Source organism: Cebus imitator, unplaced genomic scaffold (assembly GCF_001604975.1).
Source record: "Cebus imitator isolate Cc_AM_T3 unplaced genomic scaffold, Cebus_imitator-1.0 Scaffold339, whole genome shotgun sequence".
NCBI classification, from domain to species: Eukaryota; Metazoa; Chordata; class Mammalia; order Primates; family Cebidae; genus Cebus; species Cebus imitator.
In genome coordinates this window covers 502,358-513,441 of record NW_016107654.1, presented here as the reverse complement: position 1 = coordinate 513,441, position 11,084 = coordinate 502,358, and the positions used below count along the sequence as shown (strand labels likewise).

The 11,084-nt window shown below is 50.4% G+C and overlaps 1 protein-coding gene across 2 annotated transcripts in view; it reads left to right on the top strand.

Annotated features, from left to right (window-relative positions):
• EHMT1 (euchromatic histone lysine methyltransferase 1) overlaps window positions 1–11,084 on the top strand; it is a 220,703-nt gene that overhangs the window by 102,360 nt on the left and 107,259 nt on the right. For both annotated transcript variants that reach the window (XM_037730327.1, XM_037730326.1), the window contains exon 4: window positions 5,826–6,006. In XM_037730327.1, the coding sequence (XP_037586255.1) occupies window positions 5,826–6,006 (181 nt within the window). The remainder of the gene's footprint in view (window positions 1–5,825; window positions 6,007–11,084) is intronic.

Here is an 11,084-nt window from a genome sequence, read left to right as displayed (position 1 = left end):
CGCCTCTCGCGCCGCCCCTCTCGCACCGCCCCCTCCCCCACGCCTCTTCCCCTCGTGCCCGCCCCTCCCCCACGCCTCTCCTCTTCCACATTGCTTTGTCATCAGTGTATCATTTTTGGGGCAGTGACTTTCAGACTTTTGCTTACTTTATAATTAGAATTTCGGTTACCTTTGAATGTTCTCTGTGAGTGCTTTGTCAGATACGTGGTTTCCAGTGTTTTCTCCTGGTCTGAAGCTTCTTTCTCTCAAAGGTCTTTCACAGAGCAAAGGTGATTCATTTTGATGTCCCGTTCTTCAGTTTTCTGGATTGTGCTGTTGGTGTTGTGTGTGAGAACTCTTCACGTGGCCCTTCAGTTTCTCCAAATTTTTTTTCGTCTTATGTGATGAACTTTAAATCTGTGATCTGTTTTGAATTAGTGTTTGTATAAAGTGTGAGGCTTGGGCTGAGGCTGAATTTGTTTTTGCCTGTGGATGGCACACTGGTCACAGCTTTAAACTCACCTGGAAACTTTCCATCATTCATCCGCTGAAGTTGTGCTTTTACTGCAGTCTTGTTTCTAGGATCTTGTTCTCATACAAGATCTATTCTCATATCTAAGATCTAAGATATGAGATCTAAGATATAAGATATGATATCTAAGATCTTGTTCTCATACAGTTTATTCCTGAGGATCCTTTGTTGTCCCCCGTCACACTCCTCTAGGGAAAAAAGCAATCTGAAATCTAGTTTTAAAATGTTCTCTGACCATGAGGCTCGTTTAAGTGGTTACTTTTTTCCAGATTGGGGTATTGCAATAATTAGAGTATAACTGATCACAACACATGTCATTTGGTTGAAAAGTACTCAGCATTCACAGTTCGGTCAGTTGTAGGAAAAGAAACTCCAGAGCCTGGTTTCTTGAAGATCTCCATACCCTCTCCACACCCAGGAAAACTTGCAGTGCTCCGGCGGGCCTGCGGGAGAAGACGACGGACTAAGCCAGGGCAGGCAGTGTCTGTGGGTCCCACGGAGGTGGTACAGCAGAGATCGTGGGTGGGAGGGTGCCTGCCCTGCCCCCCTCGTGTACTCTGTGTCTGTGGGTCCCACGAAGGTGGTACAGCAGAGATCGTGGGTGGGAGGGTGCCTGCCCTGCCCCCCTCGTGTGCTCTGTGTCTGTGGCCCCACTGAGATGGTGCAGCAGAGAGCTGGGTGGGAGGGTGCCTGCCCTGCCCCCCTAGTGTGCCCTGTGTCTGTGGCCCCACTGAGATGGTGCAGCAGAGAGCTGGGTGGGTGGGTGCTCGCCCTGCCCCCCTCGTGTGCTCTGTGTCTGTGGCCCCACTGAGATGGTGCAGCAGAGAGCTGGGTGGGTGGGTGCTCGCCCTGCCCCCCTAGTGTGCTCTGTGTCTGTGGACCCCACTGAGGTGGTGCAGCAGAGAGCTGGGTGGGTGGGTGCTCTATGTCTGTGGCTCTGGGCATGGACTCTCCTCCCTTCAGGATTTCCTGCCACCCCAAAACCAATTCAGTCTTGTTTGGTATTTTTTTGATAACCACAAGTTATTGAAATTATGTTTTAAAAACAGTCATTCAGTGATAAAATGAACATTGCAGGCTATGTTAATAAATCCAATATTCTTGTAAAAGTTTAAAAGTGAAGGTGGTGTTATAGCTGCAGTCACACTATCCTTGGCCAGCACCCACGGATTTGGACCTTGTATCCAGCGTTGGTCTCTCCCAAAGCCTCTGCTCAGAGTGAGACCCACTCACTGGTTCCTTGTAGAGCTCTTGAGGCCTCGCCTCACAGTGAGACTTGCTCATTGGCAGCCTCACCTTTGTTAGGAGGGCAAAAAAAGTGGAAGCCATGGAAGGGAACGTTTTCTCCACGTGAAAATGCCTGTTTCTGTGCCCTGGTTGGCAACTCCATTTCCCTGAGTTGTGCCCACTCCAGGAGGAGGCAGCAGGGCACGCTGTGGTGTTCTCTCTGCATGTGTGTGTCCGCAGTTCACCTCCTGGTACCCACTCTGGGCTCTAGTTCTGGGAGAGAGGTGGTGCCTGTCAGTCTGCATTGGAGGTAGTTCTTAGTAATTGTGTAAATAGTTGCTGCTAAGTGTCTAGCTGTGAGAATTCACACTGGTGCCAAGCCCACACAGGAGGGAGGAGCCCCAGGGAAGGGCTGTGCTCTGAGAGCCAGACCACGTGAAGACAGAGGCCAGCCACGCTGCCTCCATGGCGAGGTCTTCTTGTTCCTTGTGCTTTGTTAGATAACAGAGTCCCAACAAAATAAAAATCTAGAATCCTCACCTAGGCTCAGCCATTCTTAATCTTACTGTTTAGATTTTTGCAGATGACCTTTAGATTAACGAATAGATTGTGTACTTCAGCAAGAATTAGCCTCACGTGGTTATTTCCCCTTCAGGGTTTGTCTCTGCCCTTCATTTATATGTACCTTGAAAGTGCGTTTTGTGTTTGTAAGCGCCAGCTGAGCGCGATAGCCAACAGCCTGCGTGGTGGTTTGTAGGTGACATAGAGGAGCCTGTGACTCCTGAGTTATAACAGTGACTTTATTGCAGTCTAACTTGGTGTACTGGAGAAAGACCAAGAAATTCTATAAAGCAGATGTGTTGCATTCCAGCAGTGCTCTGAGTGCAGAGGGTGTATTCGTGAGTGCACACGGTAGGGGGAGCTGTCATGTTTGAGCTGTGCTTTGGAGGTGGGAAGACATCGTTAATCCTTAGGGGAAAAAGTACGGGCATTCCAGGGGTGGAGGTACATTCTGAGAGAAATCAGGAAATGTGGCAAACAGTGCTGCTGAGCTGGACAGGTCTCCACAGGGAGAAGCAACGAGAAACCCAGAGAGCTGTGGCCACTAGAATGTGAATCCACGATAGGTTCCCCAGTAGGGAGCCCCGGTGGTTCCATGTCTGTTCTGGACATCAGTGGGGTATCTAGCAGCTTAGAGTGGGCTCAGTGAGAAGCACTGCAAGGACCACATGGCAGCAAGATGTGCTCGGGAGACAAAGGGAAGGAGAGAGGGGAGCAGACACGGACAGTGTGCCTGTGGTACCGAGAGAGGCGAGGAGAGCTGGAGGGAGACAGCGAGAGCCAGCCCCCAGAATGTGCACTTGCTGTGCCTTCCAGCTCACCCTGGCACGCCCGTCTCATCTCCCATCCGAGCCGCGTGTTACCCTGTTCTCCCCGTGTGCTCTCTCCTGGCACTCCCTGCTCTGCCTGCCTGCCTCGTCTGTAACCTCCACAAGCATCTCCTGAATCCCTCTGAGCAGCCACATGCTCACCCATGTCACCGGCCCATCGGGCACTTGGAATTACAGTTATTCATGACCTCGGTCACTTCTCCCTGGCCTTGACTCTAGTTGATGAGGATGCCTTGTCGTGTGTGCAGTGGGAGGGCGGGTAAAACATAACATAAAACTTACTGTTTTTTAGTGAATAGCTCAGTGGCATTAAGCACATTCACATTGCTGAGCAGCCCTCACCACCCTCCTCACCTGGTCTCTATCATTCCGTCTTCCCGAACTGAAGCTCTGCCTCTTTGCACGCTGACTTCCCATTCCCGCTCTCCAGCCCTTCTACTCTGTCTGTCTCCATCAGTTTGACGACTCTAGGGACCTCTTGTAAGTGGAGCTGTCCCACATTTGTCCTCTGTGGCTGAGTGATTTCATTCGGCATCGTGTCCCCAAGGCTCATCCACGCTGCAGCACGGGTCCCGGCCTCGCTCCTCGGGCTGAGTCCCACTCGCTGTGTGCACACGACACTCTGCCATCCTCCCCCAGCTGGCCCTCGGGTGGCTGCCCCCTGTTGGCTGTTGTGAACGATGCTGATGTCAACGTCGGTGTGCAGATGTCTCTTCAAGACCTGCTTTCAGTTCTTTTGGGGCACATGCGTGGTAGTGGAATTGCCGGATCACATGGTAGTTCCGTAGTTAATGTTTTGAGGAATCAAGATCGTGTTTTTCACGGCGGCTGCACCATTTCACATTCCCACCAGCAGCGCTTAAGGGTTCCCATTTCTCCGATTCTTACAACACTGACTGTTTTCTGTTGTTTCATGGCCATCCTAGTGTGTGTGAATGATAACTCACTGTGGTTTTGATACGCATTTCCCTAATGAGGTTAAGCATTTTCTTCATGTGCTCGTTAGCCATTTGGACGTCTTCCTTGAAGAAATGTCTGTAATGTCCTTTGCCCTTTTCAAAATTGGGTTGTTTTTTATTATTGAGTTTCAGGACTTTTTCATGTGTTCTGGATTGTAATCCCTCATGGCGTTGCAGACGTTCTCTCTGATTCCGTAGCATGCCTTTTCAGCCTGTTCACTGTGTCCTTTGATGCACACAATTTTAGTTTTTAGAAATTTTTCTTTGTAGGGATAGGGTCTTGCTATGTTACCCAGACTCATCTTGAACTTCTGGCCTCAAATGATCCTCCCCTCTTGGCCTCCCAAAGTGCTGGAATTACAGGTGTGAGCCACCACAGCTGGCCCAGAAATTTTAATTCATTTTTTTTTTTTTGAGACAGAGTCTCACTCTGTCACAGGCGCCAGGCTTGAGTGCAGTGGCGTGAGCTCAGCTCACTGCAACCTCCGCCTCCCAGGTTTAAGCAATGCTCCTGCCTCAGCCTCCCAAGTAGCTGCGACTACAGGTGCACGCCACCACACCCAGCTGATTTTTGTATTTTTTTTTTTTTGTAGAGACAGGGTTTCACCATGTAGGCTAGGATGGTCTTGATCTCTAGACCTCGTGATCCACCTGCTTCGGCCTCCCAAAGTGCTGGGATTACAGGCGTGAGCCACCATGCCCGGCCAAAATTTTAATTTTGATTAAGTCCAATTTGTCTAATTTTTTTTGTTGTTGCCTGTGCTTTTGGTTTCATATCTAAGAAATAATTGCCAGATCCAATGTTGGGAAGCTTCCCACCCATGTTTTCTCCTAAGGGTTTTATGGTTTTAGGTTTTGCAGTTACGTCTGTGGTCAGTCTTGGGTTAATTTCTATATATGATTTAGAAAAGAGTCCAGCTTCATTCTTTTTCATGTGGTCATTCAGTTCTCCCAGTACCAGTTGCAGAAGAATGCCCTGTCTTTTAACACTTTTTACTATATTGCACCTACTGCCTGCACAATAAAATGAGGTTAAATTGAATTGGATTTGAAGTTAACTGTCACAGGTCTGTAGGTGGCCGGGGAATCAGAGAGTGAAGATTTAGTTGTGTTTGTGCATTCTGCAGTGGAGGAAGTACTGGGAGTTTGCTTTTGACGTCACAGCCTTGCCCTGCAGGTTGAGACTAAAGGTAGATTTAGGAGATCAGGGAGACTGAGTACAGAGCATTTTAACACATAATACAGTTACCTACTGTGGAGTACATCCCATTTGGGGTTGTTGCAAATTGTAGCTGTGATAAACTGGGAAAGCAGTTTTTGAGAGGTTTTGATGCTGCCCATTTTGGGTATTTTTTAGTTTAGTAAATTTATTACCTAAGTCGGGGGTTGGAACATTTTTTCTGCAAAGAACCAGCTAGAAAATGTTTCAGGTTTTGTGGACCGCATGTGGTCACTGCCCCTCCTTCCTCCTTATGTTTAGCCCTGTGAACGCTGTTCTTAGCCTGTGGGTGCTGACCTAATCCATCCGAGGGCAGCTAGGCACAGATGTCTTAGTGCAGGGGCTTCTGTGAGGACTGTCCTGCTGTTTCCACCTGAGACTTTCTCTTCTCTCCATTGTGTCTCATCTTTCAGTTGTGGGGAGTTAATGGGGAGAAGAACTGTGATTTTGGTTGCATGTTATTTCAATGACCATCTGCTTATGCACAGTTATAGTTATTCACTGTCTTTGTTTTGAAGCATGCAGCCAGTAAAGACCCCAGAGAAGTTCGAGAAGCTAGAGATCATAAGGAACCAAAAGAGGAGACCAACAAAAACATTTCTGACTTTGGACGACAGCAGCTTTTACCCCCCTTCCCATCCCTTCATCCGTCGCTACCTCAGAACCAATGCTACATGGCCACCACAAAGTCACAGACAGGTAAAAGGGAGACCCAGCAACTGTCTTTGCTCTTTGAATGTGTGTTTCGGCCCTGCTCCTTGCCAGGTGAGAGTTGTGTGTGGCTGTAAGTGCCTGTGGCTCTTGATGAGTGACTGTTGGCCTCAGCGGCCCTTCTGCAGAGCTCACCAGTGTGCCTAAGGAGGCGCACCTGCCCTCTGCTCCAAAGCCTTGTCTAATGTGCCGTTGATTTCCTAGCTTGCTTTCACTCTCAAGATGAAGATTGTTCTCTTTACTGGTATCTTACTAACTTGGTGTGTTTGGGGAGGAGACCGTGGACTGGGAAGCTTTCCTGGTGTGTAGGTGAAGTGCCGTTGGAAGCGCTGAGGTGTGCCGGGGAAGCCCGTGGCCTAGGGTGAGGCTCTGCCGCCCGCTCCAGCTGCTCTGCCGCCAGCGACTCGCTCCGGGCGGGCTCCTCACTCTCCTGGGCTAGCAGCTTCTATGTGCAGTTCGGGGAGTGGATGGACGTTTGCTTCCTTACCGAGGACCTTTTATGGGAGGTGCTGGGTGGGCACCGGCATCTCAGCGTGAGCAACATGTCGGAGCTCCCTGGGCTCCCTGGGCCTCACCATCCTCAGCTTCTGAATCAGATGCATGCTTGGCGCCATCCCAGAGAGATGCCAGGGCCTTCCTGTCAGCCCTGGTGAATGCTGGGGGTCAGCCTGAAAAGCTTCACTTGGGGATGATCACCTGGCTACAGGTGTCTGTCTTTTTCTGGACTTTAAAAATATTTTTTATTAAAGTATTTTCAGACTTCCGGCAAAGTTGCAAAAATTTTACAAAGGAGTCATGTGTGCCCTTGACTCATTTTACCACGTGGCACAACCACACCCCCTGCCCCCCCGTGTCTAACCCTTTTTCCTAAGATATGAACATAAGCGGTAGACATTGTGCACCTTTACCCTTAAAACTGATGTTATTTCCCAAAAATAACTGTAGTATCCCCAGAAATGAAGACATTCTCTAGGTAACCACAGCACAGACATCTGGCAGGGTTCTTGGGTAACTGCAGCACAGACGTCCCAGGAGGAGGTGTGTCGCCATGCTGCTCCCAACCTCAGTTCCTGCTCAGCATTGCCCGTGCCCTCCTGTCCTCTAGGGCAAAGGACACATCAAGTCTGGTCCTGGAGCCTCGGCCACCTAGCTGCTGTGTCCTGTTAGTTTCCTTTAATCGGAAACATTCTCAGCCTTCTTTGTCTTTCTTCACGTGGCGTTTTGAGGAGTACAGGCCAGCTGTTTCATAGAACGTGTGTGATGTGGGTTTGCCCAGTGTTTCCCAGGATTGGGTGCCAGTCATGGAGCGAAGCAGCTGACTGGCAAGTGACCTTAGGAATTGAATTTGGGTGGGCCTTTGTCCTGTTCGGCTGCTGGAGTCTGCAGACCCCACCATCATAAAGTTACTGCTCCTAGATTGCAGGCTTGTCTTGCGGGGATGGACCCCAGGCGTTGCGGGTGCCCCCCATCAGGGGCCTCAGCGTCTGCTGTGACACATGCTCAACTAGTACTGCTTGCTGGGTACCAAATGGTGGTGTTCTAACTCCATCATTTCCTCTCTTGAGTATTTCAGTTGCTACTGTGAGGAGCTGCTTCACTTTCCTGTCCATCCCACAGTTATCTGTCCATTTATTTTTTTTTAAAAAAGAGAGAGGTGGAGTTCTCACCATGTTTCCCAGGCTGGTCTTAAACTCTTGGACTCAAGCAGTTCTCCTCCTTTGGCCCCCCAAAGTGCTAGGATTACAGGCATGAGCCACCATCTCCAGCCTGTATATTTATTTTTAAGTACTGATTCATGGACTCTTATTTGAGCGTCTGGACTGTAATCTATTCCTATCATTATTTATTTTGTTGCTCACATTGTCCCAGGTTTGTCCATTGGTGACCCCTTTAGGCAGGTGCTGAGTCCTGGGGCGTGGCCCACCTCTTCATCAGGACCTTCCTGACTCACCTGATGGTCTGGCTCACCTTGCCTTGTCCCTTCCTAGTGCCAGAACCAGCTCTTTCTCCGGGGAGCTCTGGTTCTTTTCATTGGGAGTTATAAAACAAAATCAGTCATTATCTGTTCCCCTTACCGTCAACTTTTTTGCTATTTGAGTTAATTTTATTTGTTTGAAACAGTTAAACTTGGTGTTTTGCAAAAGTGCAGCGTTATGCTCACGTATGTTAGGGTTTACAAGTAATGTCTGAAGTGCTGTTAAACTGTTGAGGTTTTCTTTTCCTATTTTAGCTTTGTTATATCATCATCTTTTAAAAGAGCTTTCTAAAACAAAGTACCCAGTGTCTTTAGCAGGCCCCAGTTCACCCTTCCACAGCCCCCTTCCTCTACCACCCCTTCCTTATTCGTAACCTGGAAGTGGGTGTTCTGCCAGCGTGTTAGCCTAGGGCAGTGTGTAAAACGGCCTGGAGCCATGGAGGAGCTGTCAGTAGCTAGCTGCCCGCTTCGTCCAGGGTTACAGGTGCTCCCTCAGCTTCAGCTGCTCTGCTCCCGTGTGTGGTCACCCAGGGCTTGCCCCACCTTCCAGGGTGGGCATAGAAGCTGCAGTTTTGTGCCAGAACTCTTTCCTAAGAGGAGCATGGCACCCACAGCTGCCTTGTCTTGTGATGGTTGTCAGTGCATCTTTCAACATTGCTGAAAAGACAGGAGTGCAGATGGAGGAGTCCCCTGTCAAATGTCCTGGGACGGGGGTGCAGAGTCCACTTACCCAGATGGCAGAGAGAGACAAACACCTTCTACAGTAGCATCCGTACAGAGCCGGAATCTGCATAGGTTCTGTCTTGTTACAGGAGCCGTTGAGTGTCGCTTTGCCAGCTGGAAACCTCTGTGGCCACCGGCACCTCTGCTTGAGTTCACTCACACCTGCTGGGCCCATTCTGCCCACTTGGTCCAGCAGGCTGTGCTTGGCTGGTACTACAGGCCCAGATCCCACACCTGCCATGGGCAAGCCAGGCGCGTGTGAGCAAGCAGGTGGGGCGTCCAGGTGCTGGCCGCTGTGGTGGGCGGGCAGCTCCGGGCCATGGCTCTGTGCAGGGCTCTGGCTGGATGAGGCATACTGCAGGCAGTCTACGCCACAGGTGCTGGTGTCTGGATGAGGAATGCGGTGGTGCACCAAAACTCAGAGTCACAGCAACTGTGGAGCCCTGAGGGGATGGGTGGGAGAGTGTGTTTTCAGCTGCACAGCCCTGCCACCTCACTCTGGGGCTGGCCTAGCTCCGCCTCCGCTAGCTGTCATGTGGGGCAGCCTCGGACACCACACCGCTGAGAGCTCTAGTGTTACAGCTCTGGCTTGAGGAATCCTGAGGTTTGGATCCCCAGAGTGATTGCCGCTCTTCACTCCCGCAGTTCAGCGAACGGGTGTGCGTCACTGCCTGCAGCTCAGCGACCCGGCCGGGAGCATGTTACAGCCCTTTTGCACCCACTGTTTGGCGGGTCCTGAGTTCTTGTTCTGTGTCCAAGAAGAATGAGGTTACATGGACAACTGGAGGGGGGAGCAAGGTGGAGAAGAGTTTTATTGAGCAACAGAACAGCTCTCAGCAGAGGAGACCCAAAGTAGTAGCTCCCTTTGTGTGACCGTGGCCGAGTCGGGGATTTTTGGAGGAAGTGCATGCTGATTGATCCATGGGTAGATCTGGGAAAAACACCATTTGATTGGCTGAAAGGCATTAAGGAAGTTCGCACCCCAGGTTGTGGGTTCTACCCAGAACTGGCCACCCAGGTTTCAGGCTTCATGCTGCCTTTGGTTTGAAGGTCAGGTTTCACTGGGGACCTGCTCCTATCTGCCTAGGAGTTTGTCTGCCTCCTGCCATGATCACTTTTATTTCCTCAACCCTCACTCCACTGCCTGCCATTCAGTGTTGCCTCCCTGTGGGAGAGGTGTTGGAGCCAGGTCATCAAAGAAAGGCAGAGAATTCATGTCATGTCTTTCTGTTAATATTTAATTACGGTGGTGATGATCACAGATGGTTCTGTTCTTTCCCTCCTGCTACACCCTTAAGTTTACCACAGGTAGGAAAGAAGAGCAGAGTCACATGTTGGTTCAAATGGGCATTTTACTGCTGAAGTCATAGCAGAGCCCGATGTGTGGCTGTAATTCTTAGTTTTGGATTGAGGGTGGCTGTGATTCTGTAAGACCTGCTCTGCACCTTCCACTCCTCAGTGTCAGAAACGGAAGACCTGTGCTGTGCTGGAAGGTTGGGAGCATGCGTTTTTGTGACAGCTCCAGGCTGGGGATGGCCGTGCTAACTCAGAATCCCAGGCACCCAGCATTGCTTTAGGTGAGCCTTCATTCTTTCTACAGAGTGGACTGGCATCTTTGTTAGCAGCTTGCTCTGTATCTTTCCAACGTGTAGAGGTTCACAGTACCAAAAACTGATGTCAGAGGATTCTAGAAAGATGGTGGGGCAGGAAGACCCGGAATCCGTCTCCCCACCTCGACAGCAATTCCACTGGCAGAAGCTGTTCCCACCTAGACAACAGTACAACTGGCAGAAGCTGTCCCCACCTAGACAGCAGTCCCACTGGCAAAAGCTGTCCCCACCCAGACAGCAGTCCCACTGGCAAAAGCTGTCCCCACCCAGACAACAGATTCACTGGCAGAAGCTGTCCCCACCTAGACAGCAGTCCCACTGGCAGAAGCTGTTCCCACCTAGACAGCAGTCACACTGGCAGAAGCTGTTTCCACCCAGACAGCAGATCCACTGGCAGTAGCTGTCCCCACCTAGACAGCAGTCCCACTGGCAGAAGCTGTTCCCACCTAGACAGCAGTTACACTGGCAGAAGCTGTTTCCACCCAGACAGCAGATCCACTGGCAGTAGCTGTCCCCACCTAGACAACAGTACAACTGGCAGAATCCATCTCCCCACCTAGACAAGAGTTTTCCACTGGCAGAAGCTGTCCCCACCTAGACAAGAGTACAACTGGCAGAATCCGTCTACCTTTGGAACCAACTGTTTGGCAGGTCCTGAGCTAGGGTAGGCAAAGAGGACCTTGTCCCCACCTAGACAGCAGTACAACTGGCAGAAGCTGTCCCCACCTAGACAGCAGTCACACTGGCAGAAGCTGTCC